This window comes from Nicotiana tabacum, chromosome 15 (genome assembly GCF_000715075.1).
Source record: "Nicotiana tabacum cultivar K326 chromosome 15, ASM71507v2, whole genome shotgun sequence".
NCBI classification, from domain to species: domain Eukaryota; kingdom Viridiplantae; phylum Streptophyta; class Magnoliopsida; order Solanales; family Solanaceae; genus Nicotiana; species Nicotiana tabacum.
This window is the reverse complement of record NC_134094.1, coordinates 79,003,345-79,023,134: the sequence shown is the minus strand read 5'-3', so window position 1 is coordinate 79,023,134 and position 19,790 is coordinate 79,003,345. Positions and strand designations below refer to the sequence as shown.

The following is a 19,790-nucleotide window of genomic DNA, read 5'->3' as shown; positions in this document are numbered from 1 at the left end:
ATACAATCCTTTCTTTCTAGAACCTAATCACGAACTCACGCAGCAATTCGTACGCTCCTCGCAAAATTATGAATATGTCCACCTTCCAGGCCTGGACCTTCCTCGTCGTGGCATGGGCCTTGATGAAAGAATCTGTGAGCATCTCAAAGGAATAAATTGAATGTTCGGGTAAAAGTGAATACCATGTCAAGGCCACCTTCGTGAGGGTTTCTCTGAATATCTTCAGTAGGACCGACTCAATCTCATGCTGGGCCAAGTCATTTTCTTTCACCCCCATTGTATAAGTTGTGATGTGCTCCTAAGGGTCTGAAATCCCATCATACTTCGATATGTATGGCATGTTGAACCATTTCGTAATCAACTCTAGTGTTGCTCTCGGTTTGAACGACAATTGGGTGTACTTCATCAAGTGTGGGCCCTTCAACACTGGTGGTGCGCCCGAAATTTGGTCCATTCGAGCATGGAACTCTTTCTTGTTCTGATCCATCCCTTTGTTCATTTCCCTCATGAATCTCATGAGTTCGATTTTGAAGAAATCATTATCGTTGTCGTTACCGGATCCATTGTCGATCCCCCTGGCTCCGTTGAAGTCGACCTCACCCCTCGGGGTTTTGTTATCAACTATTTGAGCTGTTTGATTTGCAGGAGTGCGGGGGGAAACATGGCCTCTTCCATTCGCGTTGTTAGAAGCACCTGATAATCCCTGCTTTAGTTCTATCATGACCTGGTCTTTCCTTGAGAGATGGCCCATGATGGCATTTTGCTGCTCTCTCAAGATCCTTACCATATTCGCAACGTGCTCGTCCTCAGCGTCATCGGGAGTTGTCTCCCGCACATGTCATGGATATTGCCCAGCATGGACCAGAGTTGCTACGTCCCTCTCGTTGCGGGTGTCACTGATTGAATCCTCATGTTGAGGCACTTTTTTGCATGCCTCAACGTTGCGTGTCATGTGGAGATCATTAGCTGCCCTTTTTTTGATTTTGCTATGAAAAACGAATCAAACATGTTAGCAACAGACACAAGGATCAACTCAATTATGCAGCTGTCTAATCCTCATGATGGGCGCCAAACTATTTACTCGTAAAACAGTATAGTTAAATTTGTTGCATGGTTTATAGACAAGTAAATTAATTTGATCCCAAAATAATAAATAAATTAAATAAAAGTAAGACTTAGCATTGAAATCGAAAGGAATAACAAATCTGGTTCCGGGATAAAGGCTTCCAAAGACAGCGATAAGAATAGTACTAGAAGGAAAATAGAGTTGTATTATTTAGCTTGAGAGTATAATGCAACATAAGTTTTGCCAGGGATTTCATCTCAACAATAGTTGTTGAAGCCCCTATTTATAGCTATACATTGGGAACACGATCCTAGGATCAAGCCCCTCTTAAATGATAATAGTGGAGGCCATTGATGAATATGTAACGGCATACCATGAATACCAAAATTCTCTGCAACGGCTGCATATTTAATACTAAGGAATATTCTTCATAAAATATCGTCTGGTGACAAACATTTGTTGCTTCCGTTGACTGTGTTCTCTTCGGGATCTATGTGATTCCAACCAAAGTTGTTATCCTCGGTCTTGGTTTTCATTCCCTTCATCTTTCGTCTACCTCCGGTTTCACGTGTTATATAATCATTTGAGCATTTAATATAAACTAATTTTATCCTATACTTCAGTCAAATATCGTCCTATAAAATAATTATTATTCAGTAATCATATTGGAAGGTCAGGGATCCTTAAATAGAAACGTTGTCTTTGTTATCGTCCATGAGTTCTTCCTCAATACTCGCATATTCATAAGACCGTCTTTTCTTTTCCATATTATCATTCCTCCTTTCTGGATGTTGAGTTTCTAATGCTACGACATGGAAAAGAAGCAATATTAAGATTTACGAGATGAGGTCCAAAAATAAAGTACAAGTTAAAGTCTATTGGCTTCCATATTGTTAGATCTAAGTTTCAATGATGAAAAATAACATTACTATTGTTGTAGGTATCCAAGTTTAAATAGTATTCCAGAAGCAAAACAAGGCGTAAAGAAAGGAAGAATAGACTATCCAAGGAAGAAACCCATGATGTCTAAAGAAGGAAAGCTCAAATCAGTTGAAGATCAAGTCTAATTAGAGACCATCTAAGGAAGCAATTCATACAAGGAAGGAAGGTCCAAATCAGCAGAAGATCATCGAGCCTAAAAACCCGCTTGGATTATCAATCAAGCTATCAAAGGAAGATCATATCATGCCTGAAGATCTGCACAACTATCAAATTGTGTTGATGAAGGAAAGCATTTACTCTACCATTTTTCAAGGATTAGCCGTTAGGGAGCTCCACACTTATTCTTGAAAAGAATCGTCAATCAAGATTCATTCCAAAGATCAATTCCTTTGGGTCGCCAATCTCTCAAGATGTGTATCAATCAAAAATCAAAGAAGATCTCCTCTCAAGTTGTATTTATGAAGTTAATAACCGGATGGGCTGGTCCGGGCTGGACACAAAAAATAATTACACGGCTGGTTAATGATCCGGGCTGGATCGTGGGCTGACTAACCGGGCTGGTAACGGGTTGGGAAATTTTGGGTTAATTAAGGCACGTCCGGGTTCGGGCTTAGCGGGTCCGGACCGGGTCGGGTTACTTTTTTTTTTTGGATATTATATTTTTCTTATTCAATGTTATTGATACTTAAGTGTTTGCACACTATTAATTAAGGAAATAAATATTTTAAGGCTTAGAATTAAACTTTAAAACTTTAAAGTTTTAAATTTGAAATTTGAATTTTAAAATTTTAAAATTGAAAGTAAGTGGCTACGAAAAATTATTTAATAAGACCAATATTTAAGGATAAAACTCCGAAGGCTTTCGTTTTATATATTTATTGAATAATAAATAATACTTCAAATTAATTTGCAAGTTCTATTTTAATTTTTTTGATTTTTGAACTTGCAAATTAAAAGTTTGCAACAATTATAAAAAATAATAAAGAGTACATCACATGCTTTGCTAATTTTTGTAAGTTTATCCATGTCAATATGAGGTTCTTGGTTTCCGGCATTGCTTCAATAGGAACCATAAACCATTATATCTCCAATTTCTTAGTCCTCCGTTTCATCTATCTCTTCACGCCCTTGATTTCGCTGTTCTAATCTTATCCAATCTATGAAGCACACAAGAACTTCCAAAACATTGCTACCCAATGAATGACGGGTATCTCTTATCTGCTGCCTTGCTTGGCTAAATGCGCTCTCTGATGCGACTGCTAAAATCGGTACATTTAGCACGTCTCGAACCATGGCCGAAAGAACAGAAAATTGATTTGAGTTGCTCCTCCACCAACCTAGCGGTAGAAATTCCTTTGTGCGGGTCTCTGGTGACTTTTGCAAGTAGAATTGGAGTTCATCAATATTCATGCTACTTGTTTGTTTATGCTCTCCTAGTGTAGACCAAATCAAATAATCTTCAACACCATCATTATCTTCCAAAGCACCGGATGCAGATGTTGAAACTGAACTTGAAGGAATTTTTTCATCTCCTACAGCAGAGGCCTACCTGTATTACCATGACCTCCACCCCTAGTATTTTGACTAGTAGTACCAGATGGTGGTGGTGGTGTTTCAATATTATCAGGTGATTGAATATCATCTAAATTATCATCTATACCATAATCTTCTTGAAGTTGCTCATAATCTACATTTAAATTTTCAGGTGAACTTTGAGAAATATGTGTAAAGCTACTAGAAGAACCAGTACCACCTCTTGATCTTTTAGGGTTTTTACTCTTACTACTACTACCCCTACTAGTACACGCATTTTTGGCCGATCTAAATATATCCATTATGTAAGTTAAATTTTAAAAAAAAATAATAATTCTAAATAATAAAATAAAAATATACACCAAATAAGAGAAAGAGATGGAACGAGTGTACCGGAATTCCGGATGCCGCACTAAATTTGATGTCACACTTCAAACAATATTTGATGATATTGAATATTGATACCACACTTCACTTGAATACTTGATATTTGATCATTATAATTTTGTAGTGACTAAAGTAAATATTTGATGAAACTTGAAATAATAAGTAATTGAGAACTTCAGAGCAATAAGCAATATTATCTTGAGAGAATCATAGTAGTAAGAGAGCAAATTGTGAGAAACAATGAAGAAGAAGAAGAAGAAGAAGGGGGCTATTTATAGTTTTTAAAAGGTTAAAATTATAATTTACTAATTATTAGGATGGGGGGCTATTTTCTTAAGATAGTAGACTGAAATGGACAAAATTGCAAAAAACTGGCCATTGCCCAACGGTCATTTTTGAATTTGATCGTTGGCAACGGTCAAAAAAATAAAAAATAAAAAGTTGGCTAACGGTAACCGGGCTGGACTAGGTTGTAGCTCGATAAAAACCCGGTAGCGGGTAACCGGGCTAATCGAGTTCTGGGGCACCGGTTATCAAAAAAGGCCCGCCCCCGTCCGGCTCCCTTCCCCCCCCCCCCTCACACACACAATCCTCCCCAACCCGTCACACCCCTCTAGCGGACCGGACCGACCCGGGCTAAACCGTGTCGAACCGGACTGTCAGTGGGCTGGCCCGACCCATTTAACAGGTTTAATTTATGTGGCCAAGAAGGACAAAGCATACTTTGGTCCAACCAACCTCAAGCTCTTTGTTCTACTTTTTACACGCATTGTATTTCAAATTCAATTACTGTAACAATCAGAGAGAAACAAAGAGAGAAATATTAGTGAGGCAATGTATCAAAAGAATTAAGAGTTACTTAGCATAAGAAATCAGTTGGTGTGTACAAGAATCCCGCCAACGCAATTGTACTCAGAATACCAAGGAGCTTTAAAGAAAGATCACCTTTGCTACCTAAGGGGACTAGAGTAGGATTCACACTGAATCCGAACCAGTATAAAATATCTTGTGTCATTTAATCTTCTGCATTTTCTATTTTGCATCTTTATCTGTTTTACTTATCTCAAATTTCTAAGTCGACTAACTGGTAAACTAGTCGACTATTTATCGAAAATCAAAAAAGGTAACAATTCATTCCCCTTGCACATATAACCTTGTAGGAGTTGTGCTTTTTATGATCCGAAACTAGAGTTGAGATTGGTTCCGTGGAATTCAACAAAAGAAGCCCCTAATCGTAATTTCATTATGTCAACTTAATTTCTTTAACATCCACGGTGCTGAGACGAGAAATCATAGGTCTTGAATGAAGTCTGCTTTGTTTTCGTGTTGTCAACATAATTTCTTTTTTTGTTTTATTTTTTTGGGTAAAATTTTGCCTTTTGACTAATGGAGCTTTACGTATCAAATAGTAGTTGAAATTTCAAAGCTCAATATATAATTACCTGGTGCAACTTGGTTTAGCTTGCTAATCATTCTTCAAATTTCCAAATCTCGAGAAGAGAAACGGTATTTCTATCCAAGAATAACATAAAAATACATGTATAAAATTAGTTTAATGCTAGGCGGATTTAGGATTTTTATAATATGGGTACATCACTAAATAAAGGAGAAAAAAAAATATTAAGTGGGAATTGATCCCCGCTCATCTAGGTAAATAACTAAACATTCAACCAAACAGAGGCGGAGCCAGGATTTGAAGTTTATGGGTTCATGATTCTAGATCGTTTAAGTCAGTGGGTTCTAAATTAGATTTTTATACATATTCAATAGATCTCTTAAGACAAATACAAGGTTTGAACAAAAGGTACTGGGTTAGGCCGAACCCGTAGCTCGTGCGCTAGCTCCTCCCCTGTAACCAAGTGCACCATTTAGCCTCTTTAGAGTATGAGTGTCAGCAGATAATATTAAATCAATTCTAACAAATATGTACATAAAATGCCTAGTTTGGTGGAAAGACCATTGTATTGGTGGAAAAAAGACATGACACGTGGAACATCAGTAAGCTGACGAGGCATGATGCATGGAGCGTCGATATAGCGACAAGTGGCACTCTCAATCCACTGAATTAAGAATGCAAGGAAGGTATGGGAGAAACACTCACGGGGTAGCATAGAGAAAAGAACCGGACCTGACAGTTGTCAAAGGAGAAGCAGGAACGAAATGAATGAAAGCTACAAAGAAGGAAAGATACACGAACCAGAAGTAAATAAGGAAGGGGAATCGAAGCAGTTACAAGGAATCTTTAGTTATAAATATGCCAATTACGGTTGTCTATAGTAACGGGCAATCAATACAATTAATACCTCTAATAAGACCAAATTATGTGTGAGAACCGTTATGATTATATGCTCCTATATAAGGATAAGAATCTCATTTGTAAGGACAGGTTACGATTATTACTGAAATACATACTATAATTCTTTACTTTACTTTTCAAGTTTTAAGCCTTGATTTTGGGGAGTGATTGTCAGTTCATTCCTCATTGTTCTTTTCTAATCGTATCCATTATTTTTTCTATTTTTCTTAAAATTATTGGGAAAGTGAAGTAAATCTTGGTTATCAGTAACCCGTTTTCTTCTAAATATTGACTTCGACCGAGAAATCTAATTTTGGTTAAACAAATTGGTTCCGTTACCGGGAATCTGATAATCTTTTCACTTCCCAAATTTTATTCTTTGACAACGAACTATATCAACGATTAATGAAAATGATCAGCTGAACCAACAAGATGGAACTCCACCACTCCACTCTCTAACGGGATCCCCTCAGCAATCCCGTGGAGGTTCACCTGAAAGGTCTACATCACGCGCTGATGATCAACAAGAGGACGAACAAACCGTAGATCAAGACACTCTAAAGCAATTGATTGCAAAACAAGTGAAAAGTGCACTACAAGCTTTTGTTAGAGGATTGCCCAATGCACCACAAACTCCTCCACCAGTCAATACAGCAACCATAGAAGGCCCACGCTCAGGGCTTGATAATTCTGGAAGTGTAAAAATTCCTAACGAATCTCGTGAGGGAGGGTCACATACACCAAATAATTCTAATTTACAAAATTTGGTACTAACTTTGCAGAAACAATTGAAAGAGCAAAACGAATAGAGCAAATACCTGGCGTGCCACCCGTGATCAAAGGGGTGGATATTGACAAGTATTCACAACAACCCTGAAAGCCAAGTACAGCACCTTTGTCAATTCCTAAAAAGTTTAAAATGCCTGATATTCCAAAATATGATGGAACAACTGACCCTCGAGATCACGTGACTGCGTTCACAACTTGCGTGAAAGGCAACGATTTAACCAAGCAAGAAATCGAATCGGTTTTTGTTAAAACGTTTGGTGAAACACTCACGAAATGAGCGTTAACATGGTACTCTCTTTTACCTGAAAACTCTATTGATTCTTTTGTTGAGCTTGTAGATTCATTTATAAAAGCACATTCGGGAGCTCAGAAAATTGAAAAAAGGATGGAAGACATCTTTAAGGTAAAACAAGGGAATACAGAATTACTTAGGGAATTCATAGATAGATTCCAACGGGAGAGGATGATGTTTCCTCGGGTACCTGATAACTGGGCAGCTATGGCATTTGCGAGCAATTTAAACGAGAAAAGTTCAAAAGCCACGAGAAGGCTGAAGGAAAGTTTGCGAGAATTCTCAGAAACAACTTGTAACGATGTGTACAGCAGGTACAGTACAAAGTTGCAGATAGAGGAAGATACAGTCGCATATCCAAGTGCCGATGAAAGAACAGGATCGAGACGTTCAGAATCAGAAAAAAGAATCGGAAAAAATAGGTACGAGCCTTATGTGGGACATGCAGGGTAAGACTCTCAATCTAAATAAGAGAACACACGATTCGACTCAAGACCAAGGCAAAAAGATATGGGTTATTCATCTAGGTTCAGAAAGGGAAGAGATGCACGAGGCAATGATTCCAATACACATGCAAGGATAGGAGATCACAACTTTAATATCAGCACCTCTGAGTTAGTAGTTGTTTTAAGATGTATGGGAGATAAGGTGTGGTGGCCTAAAGAAATGAGATCAGATCCAAGCAAAACAAATCCAGATTTCTGGTGCAAGTTTCACTATGATCATGGTCATAGAACATCAGATTGTAGACTTCTGCATGGAGAAGTCGAGCATTTTGTTGAAGCAAGGTTATCTTACTGATATGTTCAGTCAGAAAGGAAGACAATCATATATGAAGAACAGACAGGAACCCCCAAAACCTCCTTCACCAAAAAGAATAGTCAGTGTAATAACTGGGGGAGATGAGGTCAATGGGGTAACATATACAGCTGCAAAAAAGACGTCAAAAGTCACAGTAACTCACGGGAAGTGAGTTCGCCAGGTCTTAGATGGAGACAGTATAACATTTGATGATGAAGATGCGGACGGCTTGATGATTCCTCACAATAATGCACTGGTAATATCTCTACTTGTATATGATACTAATGTAAAACGAGTTTTGATTGATCCAAGTAGTTCAGTGAACATCATTTTACTAACGGTGGTGAACGAAATGCAAGATAATGACAAGGTGATACCAATGGCACGGTCTTTGTCCGGGTTTGATAATTCAAGTGTTATCACAAAAGAGGAAGTTGTACTTACCACGTTCGCAGAAGGAGTTGTGAAGGATACAAAGTTTCAGGTGATAGACGCGGACATGGCATATAATATAATTCTGAGAAGACCGCGGATTCACGATATGGATGTCATCCCATCCACACTGCATCAACTTATCAAATTTCCTTCACAATGGGGAATCCATCAACTCTGTGGAGATCAGCAAGCATCAAGAAGTATCAATTTAGTGGTAATTACAAGCACAGTAACCAATGATGCAGACGCGAAATGGAAACTATAGAACTCAGTTGAGGATGTTGGTTCAAAGACCTCAACATAAGGCATACCAGGACAGACTGATATTGATTCGAGACCCGATGTTATTCAAGAGCCAAAAGAAAATGAAAATATTAAGACAATTACTGAAGAACTTGATGCTATAGTGCTATTTACACACTGGCCAGACAGAAAAGTTTACGTCGGAGCAAATTTAAGCCCAAAAATGAAAGGTAAATTAATTGAATTTTTACAGGCTAACGTAGATTTCTTTGCTTGGTCGCATTCAAATATGACAAGTATATCATTGGAGGTGATGACCCACAAACAGAATGAGGACCCATCATCCCCACCTGTCAAGCAGAAGAAGAGAAAGCAAGGATCCTTCAAAAATCAAGTAATCCAAGATGAGGTACAAAAGCTTATAAAAATTGGGTCGATACGAGAGGTAAAGTACCCTAACTGGTTAACTAATATCGTCGTAGTTCCCAAAAAGAACAGAAAATGGAGAGTTTGTGTAGATTATACTGATTTAAATAAGACTTGTCTTAAAAATTCATTTCCTTTGTCGCATATAGATCAACCAATTGATTCTACCACAGTACATGAGCTTTTGAATTTTTTATATGTATATTCAAGATATAACCAAATAAAAATGGACCCTCTAGATGAAGAAAAAACTTCGTTTATCACAGACAGGGGGACTTACAGTTATAAAGTCATGCCGTTTGGTTTAAAAAATACTGGAGCCACATATCAAATATTGGTGACTAAAATGTTTCAAGAACATCTGGGAAAAGCTATGGAAGTCTACAATGACGATATGTTATTCAAGTCATCACAGGCGGGAGCTAATTTTCAACACTTGTCAAACACTTTCGAGATTCTTTGAAAATATAATATGAAGCTAAATCCAGAAAAAATGCGATTTTGGCATGGCTTCAGGTAAGTTTTTAAGCTTTCTTGTTTCGAACAGGGGTACTGAAGTGAATCCTGCGCAGATTAAAGTTATCAAGGAAATACCGGATATACTTACGAGCAAAAAAGAAGTACAGAGATTAAATGGCAGGATAGCAGCCCTGGGGAGGTTTATATCAAAATCATCAGAAAAGAGTTTTAAATTCTTTTCAGTATTGAAAAACCATAATTAGTTTGAATGGACTGATGAATGCCAATAAGCCCTCAAGGACCTAAAATCGTATCTGTCTAAACCGCCTTTGCTAGCCAAACCAAAAGACGGTGAAAGGCTTCTCATCTATCTCGTTGTATCAGAAGTGACAGTAACTGTGGTGTTGGTCCGAGGGGATAAAGGTAAACAATCCCCAATTTATTATGTTATTAAATCTTTGCTAGATGCTGAGACACGGTATCCCCATTTGGAAAACCTTGCTTTAGCGTTAATTGTGGCATCTAGGAAGTTATGACCTTATTTTCAATGTCATCATATTTTTGTGATAATTGCTTTCCCCCTGAGGAAATAGGAACTATCAGATAGATTAGCTAAATGGGCAATAGAACTCAGTGAGTATGATATCATATATCAGTCCAGAACTGCAATAAAATCGCAGGTTTTAGCAGATTTTGTAGTGGATTTTAGAATTTAGTTCCTGAAGCATAAAAGGAACTACAGGTATTTACCGGAGCTAATCCGGAGACTTGGACTCTATTTACCGATGGTTCTTCAAATGTTAAAGGAGCGGGTATAGGAATTGTTCTAATTCCACCTTCAGGGGAAGTCATAAGACGAGCAATAAAATATTATCCAATCACTAACAATGAGGCAGAATACAAACCTGTGATTGTAGGCTAGGAACTGGAGCGCAAACTTGGTATAGAGCATATTGTGATCAAAAGTGACTCACAGTTGGTGGTTAACCAGATGCAGGGGACTTACGTGGCAAGAGAAACGCTAATGCAACAATACCTGTAAAAGGTATGAGAATTGCTTAGACAATTTCAGACATGGAAGGCCGTGCAGATCCCTAGGGAAGAGAATACAGAAGCAGATGCATTGGCAAATCTCGCATCTGTCGCGGATGTAACAAATGTAGAAAATGTTACCATGATACATTTGTTTCATTCGGCACTTGACCAAGACAAGAGTGAGGTAACTTTTAACCATCTAACTAGGGATTGGAGAAACGAATTTGTGAACTTTTTACAGTATGGTATCTTGCTTGAGAACAAGAAGAAATCACAATTGCTTTGACAAAAAGCCGCTTGGTATTGCTTAATTCGTGAAAATTTATATCGAAAGATATTTGGCGAACCTTTAGCAAGATGCCTCGGTCCATCACAAACGGAGTATATAATGAGAGAAGTACATGAGGGGCAGTGCGGCAATCACACCGGGGGAAGATCATTGGTAAAGGAATTAATAAGAGCAGGATATTATTGGACAAAATGGAAGAAGAAGCAGAGAACTTTGTAGCCAGGTGCGATAAATGTCAATGATATGCCAATAACATGCACCATCCAGCAGAACTGTTGCATTCAGTTATTTCACCATGGCCTTTCATGAAATGGGCATGGATATTGTAGGCTCGTTGCCTCAAGCTAAAGGAAAGATATTGTTTTTATTAGTTTTAATAAATTATTTTTCAAAATGGGTAGAAGCAGGAGCTTTCAAACAGGTGCGAGAAAATGAAGTCAGGGACTTTATTTGGCGAAACATTATATGTCGATTTGGGGTTCCAAAGGAAATCGTGTATGACAATGGCCCGCAATTCATAGGCACGATAATCATAAAATTCTTTCAAAGTTGGCAAATTAAAAGGATTACCTCCGCACCTTACCACCCCGCGGCCAACGGACAAGCTGAATCGACAAATAAAGTTATTATCAATAGCTTGAAGAAGTGTTTAGAAGAATCAAAGGGCAAATGGCCAGAAGTATTATCGGGGGTGTTATCGGCTTATCGGACGACAGAAAAAACGAGTACTGGTGAGACTCCATTTTCACTTGTATATGGTGCAGAAGCTTTGGTTCTGGTAGAGATAGGTGAACCAAGTACGAGATGCATATATGCTACTGAGGAAGCTAATAAGGAGAAGATGTGAGTAAACTTGGATCTATTAAAAGAAAAGAGAGAAGCAGCATTAATTCGAATGGCAGTTCAAAAATAGATGATTGAACGATATTACAATAGGAAAGCTAATTTGAGATACTTCAAGATTGGGGACTTCATCCTAAAAATGGTGTTCCAATCTACAAAAGCGGCCAATGCAGAAAAATTGAGTCCAAATTATGAAGGCCCTTATAGGGTTCGAGGCATCACTGGAAAGGGAGCATACGAGTTGGAAACCATGGATGGCAAGGTACTACCATCAAACTGAAATGCAGTTCATTTGAAGAAGTATTACATCTAGACAAGGAAAGTATCCATGGTCAGGTATCATGCAAGTTCAATTTTATTTTGTTCTTTTGAATTTTACTAACCATTTTAGATGATAGGCAAAAAGCTAGCACGTACCAAATGATGATATTAAACCTGAAAGGCACGCGGAATACTAAATTATTCCTAGTCTAAGTTGCAACCTTTCTGATGGAAAGGGGATTATGTAGTCATCATCTAAATAATTATCTCCGAGTCTCGTTCGTATTTTCCTTTTTAGGGAATGGACCAAAAGGACGGAGTAATCTAGTTTTTAAGATTTCATACTTCAAAGCTCTAACACTGGGGGGGAGAGGGGACTATGCATATAGAAGGAAGCAAAAGATCCAGAAAGGCATAGTTCAGTTCAGCCTGAATCAAAAACCGTGATGTAACCTTGAATTTTTCAAAGAAGTGTGAACTCGCGAAAAGGATGCAAGATATTCCATATTCCCACGAGATTTAGGTTAAGGCCAAAATTTAGTCATGGGATAATAGACCCGATTTCGTATTTTAAAATCTGCTACAATGAAAGAAGTTATGAAAGTGTTGTACGAAAAGTTATGGAAATGATGTACAAAATTTATTTGAAAGTTCAAAACATAAAACTTCCTCAAATTATTTCTTTTTTCATGTCTACTTCATGTTTCATATATTTGCACCAATATAAAGATGAGACGTCATGGACTGTTAAGGCATTTTTAAATGCAAGAAAAAGATCAAATATCAAAAAGGCAAAGAGCATAATATGCGAAAAAAGGAACCGAAACATTTATATATATTAACCTTGAAAAACAAGGGTGTTAATTTGTCATTAAACCCCAAAAAGAAGACAGGGGCAGCCAAAAACAAACCTTCCAAAAAGGTTGTTAAACTAAGGAAAGAACAACATCAGGAAGTTCTAAATAAAAGCTAACAAAAAATAAGGGAAAGGAAAAAACTAAGGAGTATCATCAACGGGAGCATCATCAACTAGCAGAAGAAGGATTAATTTGAGAAAAAGAGTCTTGAACATCAGCCCTGCCAGGAACAAGTCCATCTCCATCACCCTTGGAACCTTCGTCTTCGGGTGAGAAAAAGCTTTGACGTTGCTGAGTTTTAACAATTGCTTCTTTAGCCCTAGCAGTCTAAGCATTAAGGTCAAAACCCTCCTGGTTGGCTTCAATTAGAGTCTCGAGGCGAGTGTTCAAGAAAGCCCAGCTCATATCCAATGATAACTTATTCTCGATAGCCTCGTAATCCTTCTCCCACTGATTAATCTCAACTCTCAACTCTTTTTTTCTGCTTTCGAGGCTTCATAGGCTGTCTTCAAAGGAGAGAGAGAACTTTCCAAGAACTGAATCTTATCTGTAGAGGTGCGGAGATCTTACTGAGCTTGGGTAAGTGTCTGAACCAATTCTCCCGCGTAAATCTCTTTTTTATTGAGGGCCTTGGAAAGTTGTTCAGTAAAAGAGGATTCCAGTATATCCTTGTCCTTCCCAACCTGACTGAAAGAAGCTTTTTCAACTGCTAACTCGGCAGAAACCATCCTCATTTGTTGCACCAAAGCATTCTTTTCTTCTGCAAGAACTTCCTTTTCCAGTTGAAGACCTTCGAATTGTTCCTTCCAGTTGTCAGTCTCGGTGCGCAATTCAATAACTTGCTGGTCCATCTGAGAAACTCTTTTCATAAGCTCTATGCCAATCAAATTAATCTGCAAAAAAGGAAGGGGAGGAAGAGTTATGAATGAGGAAGAAAGAAGGAAGGATGTATAATTAAATTTATACCTTCAAACAAGAATGAACAATGTCATTCATTAAAGTGAGTGAGTTATGGCCTTCTAACTTCTTCTCTACGGGGCCTAGCAGTGGCTTCAACCACACATCAGGGACCTCAATCACAATTCTTTTCATCACCCTTCTACTGCTAGAAGGTTCTGCTTCTACATGAGAGGCAGCCACGGGAGTAACAACCGAAGTAATGTCAGGTAAATACATTGGGGGTAATGGTGGATGGAATTGGAAGGAAGCAAGAGGCAATTCTTCAAAAATAGTCCTGAAAGCTTCTTCACCCTCGAAGCCTTGAGCAAACAGTCTATCAACGGAACTTGATGGAGGATTAACAGTATCTTCATCAGAAATCACTAAAGGAGTGTTCTCTGGCTCATCTATGAGTCTGAAAGTAATTGAACTTGATGAAAGGTAATGAGAGGGAGGGGTTTCATCATCAGAAACCATACGTCTCCTGACGCGCGGCCTTCTCACCAAAGATCCTTCTTTTATCTCCTCTTCATCATTAGAGCCATGAGCTACGCTAGTTTTCCTTTTGGAGGAAGGAACACTCAAAATCCGCTCCTGGGCAAGACTCACGGAAAGCCTGGTGAATGGAACAGATGCGGGACTAATGCCACGAATAGCAAACCCTAATAAACAAAAAAGGACGGATGAGAAATTTTCATATAAACAAGTACCGTGTGTTTTCACTTTCCAACCAAATATTTGAGAAAGAAATTTCCAAGTTCTTTTGTCCATAGGGACAGCAGTTAACAACTTTTCTACCCAAGAACGGAAGCCGGGAATCTTATCAAAGACTTCCATGGTTGCTGAAAAATGGGTATGTGATTACATGAAATAATTCAAGATATCTAAAAATAAAAAAATAAAAACTTACGTGCAAAGTTTCATTTTTCTGGAAAAGGCATGTTTTCTTCACCCACTAATTCACTAGTGGAGGAAGAAACAAACTGGGCATACCAGTCACGGTCTCGATCATCCTTGGGGCTAACCAACACTTTTTTACTTCTAGCCACGAGAGAAAAAACTCCTTCACGAAACAACTTTGGGGAATAAAGATGAAGCAAGTGTCGAAAGGTAAAAGGAACGGAAACCAAATCCGACAAATAACAAAGGCATGCAACAGTCCTCCACACGATAGGGCCAATCTGGCCAAGACACACGTTGAAGTAACGACAAAATTCAATGATTACTGGATCAATAGGAGGCTTAAACCCTAAAGTAAAAGTGTAGGTATAAACAAAAGAGAAACCGGCCTGATAAGAGGTGATTCTTTGGTTAGTACCAGGAACTAAAACCGGGAAATCTGGTTTCCAATGACACTCTCGTCGAACTAAGAAAAGAAGATTGATGGTTATTAAACTCGGGTACAGTTCAGCAGGGTTGAGGGAGGCTATAGAAGAGACTTGATTTCTCATGGTCTCATGGTCTGTTACAAAAGAAAACTCTTGAGGAACAAATCTCTGCAACTGTAGGTTCACGCACAGGTTAATTTAAATCTATATTTCTAGAAGAAGATCTAGGGGTTAGAGGAGTCCTAGGTCTAGAAGAAGATGGCTTAGTAGAACCACTTTGAGAAGAGAAACCGCGATTAGCTAATGAACTGAGACTACAAAGTCCTCCACCTCTCCTACTTCTCGTAGGGGCAGTAAAGGAGCAAGTTCATCAGCAATCACAACTTTGTGAGGATCCAGTGTTGAGGAAGACATGATTACCAAAGGAAATACAGAAGAGAGGATGCAGAAATACAATGAGGGAGTAAAGTAATGGATACTGAAGAAGGAAGACTCAAGAAATCAAAAAGAATGAAGTATTTATAAGAAGATACAACTGTCGTTAAAAAACCCGGAAAAAGCGCTGAGGAACTGTAGATCCAATCGTAAGAAGCCACGTGGCACGGGCATTAAATAGATTTGACATACGTTGCATCGATTCTGAAGGAGACATTAGGACACTCGAGAAACGGCGGCAAGGAACTCCCCCCATAAAAACTTACCACTTCCCGAATATTCAGTTGAGAATATTCATAAAGTGGGGGGACTATCTGTATTGGTGGAAAAAAGACATGACACGTGGAACATCAGTAAGCTGACGAGGCATGACGTGTGGAGTGTCGATATAGCGACAAGTGGCACTCTCAATTAACTGAATTAAGAATGCAAGAAAGGTACGGGAGAAACACCCACGGGGTAGCATAGAGAAAAGAACCGGACCTCACAGTTGTCAAAGGATAAGTAGGAACGAAATGAATGAAGGCTACAAAGAAGGGAAGATACACGAACCAGAAGTAAATAAGGAAGGAGAATCAGAGCAGTTACAAAGAATCTTTAGTTATAAATATGCCAATTACGATTGTCTATGGTAACGGGCAATCAATACAATTAATGCCTCTAATAACCCAAATTAAGTATGAGAACTGTTATGATTATATGCTCGTATATAAGGATAAGAATCTCATTTGTAAGGACAGGTTACGATTATTACTGAAATACATACTATAATTATTTGCTTTACTCTTCAAGTTTTAAGCCTTGATTTTGGGGAGTGGTTGTCAGTTCATTCCTTATTGTTCTTTGCTAATCGTATCCATTATTTTTTCTATTCTTCTTAAAATTATTGGAAAAGTGAAGTAAATCTTGGTTATCAGTAACCCGTTTTCTTCTAAATATTGACTTCGACCGAGAAATCTATTTTTGGTTAAACAACCATGGGTTCACGTGCCCATAAAATAGACCAATATGGCAAGTCTTCTCTAAGAAAGAAAATAAAAATATTGCAAGTCTTCATCTCGTCTCCAAGTATGCATTCAAGTGGACAACACATTTATGAACCTCAATGTGGCAAATGCCTATATATGCCCATATTATCTAGATCTACGTATTGATATTATCAATATGGGAATAGAACAGTTTGTGCCAAAAATTCTCGCTTTCTTTCTGATCTTCACCTTTCTTTGCTCCTCTCCCTTTGCCGCACCATCTTCTTTCAGAGGACCTACCTTTTGTGAAATCACTCCCTTCCCTGACTTGTGCAAATATTTTCTTCCTCAAAACAAGTCTACAAACATACATGACTACGGAAGGCTGTCCATTCAGCTTTCTTCATCAGCAACTACACAATTTCTTGATTCAGTCAATGGTTACTTAAACTCAAAAACTACATCATCTCAAAGTACCATATTTGTCCTCCAAGATTGCCAATTACTTATTGGCCTAAATTTGGATTTCTTATCCAACGTCGCGGGTACTATTACCCAACCTGGAAATACCCTTCAGGGTTCACAATTTGATGATGTTGAAACCTTGCTTAGTGCTTGTATAACCAATCAACAAACCTGCTTGGACAGCCTTCAAATCACTCCTTCAGCTGCAGACATTGCGAGTCAGATTTTTCCTACACTTGCTAATGGCAGCATGATGTATAGCGTATCTCTTGCCCTTTTTAAGTATGGCTGGCTTCCTAATTCACCTGCCAAAACGAGCTATAGTAGTGGGAGCGGGGAAATGATTTTAAAGACAGCAAGAGGTGGACGAAAGCTCTTGCAAATGAGTGGAATTAGTTCTGTAAACGTGACACAAATGGTAGTGGTGAATCCAGATGGATCTGGGAATTTCACAACTATCAATGATGCCATTGCAGCTGCGCCAAATAATACGAAAGCAGGAAACGGGTATTACATGATATATGTGGTTGCTGGTGTGTACCAAGAGTATGTCTCTATTGCCAGTAACAAGAAGTATTTGATGATGGTTGGTGATGGCATTAATAAGACTATTATCACTGGTAATCACAGCGTAGTTGATGGATGGACAACCTTCAATTCTGCCACATTCGGTAAGTAATTGGTAATTTTAAGTCGAATATCATTTGAGTTATTCAACGTTTCTAAGAGAATTTAGATGGTAATTTGGGAAAGCAAATTACCTTACTGGTTGTTTCTTTAATAATTGGACTTGTCCTTCTCTTTCCCAATTTTTTCCCTTGCTTTATGGAAGATCAAGAGTTAAATACTTAAATTAATGCCATGCATTTTGTAGTCCATAGAAGTCGGATCTTAGTTAAGTTTTTTTTTAAAATCAAAACACGTTTGAATAATCTCATGTAGCCTGATGTTCACTAGAAGTCAAATCTTTCTCTTATTGAACCTTAGCTTTAACTCGCAAATAATTAAAGACACATACACTTAACATCTCCCAAGACACATGTATCCAGATGCGGATCCAAGATTAAACTTGATGGGTTCAACCTTTTTAGTTATATAACAATGAATTCTTTGTGTTTCCAAAACTAGTATTAATAAGAGTCTTTTCGTCTTCTTGAGCCGAGGATCTATCGGAAACAGTCTCTCTACCCCTCGGGGTAGTGTTAAGGTCTGCGTACACATTATCCTCCCTAGACCCCACTAGTGGGATTTCACTGGTCCGTTGTTGTTGCTGAAATGAACAACATTTGTCTCTGCATGCATGTATAACTAGTCACACTATTGCCTGGAAATGGTTATATAATTAACAAGAAAATTGAGGATTAAGTGTTGCATCCTTTGAGATATATGAGCTAGTTATGGCACCACTTTTTAATGTAACGTATCTAAAAGTAAATTATCATGCAGCTGTGGTTGGGCAAGGATTTCTGGCAATGAACATTACCTTTCAGAACACAGCAGGAGCAATAAAGCATCAAGCAGTGGCAGTTCGAAATGGTGCTGATCTATCTACATTTTACAATTGCAGCTTTGAAGGGTATCAAGACACTTTGTACACGCATTCTATGAGACAATTCTACAGGGAATGTGATATATACGGGACGGTCGATTTCATTTTCGGAAATGCTGCTGTAGTTTTCCAGAACTGTAACATATATCCACGCCTTCCATTACAAGGCCAGTTTAATCCAATCACTGCACAGGGCAGAACTGACATAAACCAGAATACAGGCACATCCATTCACAATTGCACCATAAAAGCTGCCCCTGATCTAGCATCGAGCAATGGCACTACACAGACATATTTAGGCCGACCGTGGAAGGAATATTCAAGAACAGTTTATATGCAATCCTTCATGGATAGCCTGATAAATCCTGCTGGTTGGGCAGCTTGGTCTGGAGATTTCGCGCTAAGTACGTTATATTATGCTGAATATAACAACACAGGCCCTGGATCCAATACGAGCAGCAGGGTAACTTGGCCTGGTTATCATGTGATTAACAGCACAGATGCTATCAGTTTTACAGTTTCCAATTTCATAGCAGGAAACTTTTGGCTGCCTGCCACTGGAGTCCCTTATACTGGTGATTTACTTTAAGCAGCAATGCTTGCGATTCTGTTTAGTTTGTTCTGTTTATGAATATGGATGCACCATCTGAATCTTTGAACAAGTTCTGGATATGTTTTATTTCCGCTTTCCAATTTTTAAAGCTTTAATGTATTGTGTGCCAAGCAAGTGTCACGACCCAAAACCCCAACCACGGACCTTGATGGCGCCTAACACCGCTTGCTAGGCAAGCCAACAGATGAAAATGTGAGGAAACAGTAATTTACGACTAACAACATGATAATAAGAAGGTAAAAGCATTTCAAAGGTAAATATGACAGGTCTAAAACCAATAACTACGCAATCCATCTAAAGATTTGGTGTCACAAGTACATGATCTTCTAGAATTTTCTACCTACATTGTTCTGAAAGAAAATACAACATTGTCCGAAAAATAAAAAAAAGTGCGACAGAAATAAGAAAGTGACTCTAAGGCCTGCGAATAAGATGCAGCTCTACCTTGAATCACCGCCTGGTATCCGCTAAGTACCTCTCGGGACTCCGCTGGTATCAATATCAAGATCTGCACGAGAAGTACAGAAGTATAGTATGAG

The 19,790-nt window shown here is 38.4% G+C and overlaps 1 protein-coding gene across 1 annotated transcript; it reads left to right on the top strand.

The window, feature by feature from the left end:
- The first annotated feature begins 16,773 nt into the window (after positions 1–16,773).
- On the top strand, positions 16,774–19,350 carry LOC107830491 (pectinesterase-like). Its single transcript, XM_016658062.2, has 2 exons — positions 16,774–17,760; positions 18,536–19,350. The coding sequence occupies exons 1-2, from the start codon at positions 16,821–16,823 to the stop codon at positions 19,225–19,227; spliced, it is 1,632 nt and encodes a 543-aa protein (XP_016513548.2). The 5' UTR covers positions 16,774–16,820; the 3' UTR covers positions 19,228–19,350.
- Positions 19,351–19,790: the final 440 nt, after the last annotated feature.

Coding starts and splice junctions, on each gene's coding strand:
- LOC107830491 (XM_016658062.2), top strand. CDS start 16,821: ATGGGAATAGAACAGTTTGTGCCAAAAATTCTCGCTTTCTTTCTGATC. Junction 17,761..18,535: donor CTTCAATTCTGCCACATTCG/GTAAGTAATTGG, acceptor ATTATCATGCAG/CTGTGGTTGGGCAAGGATTT.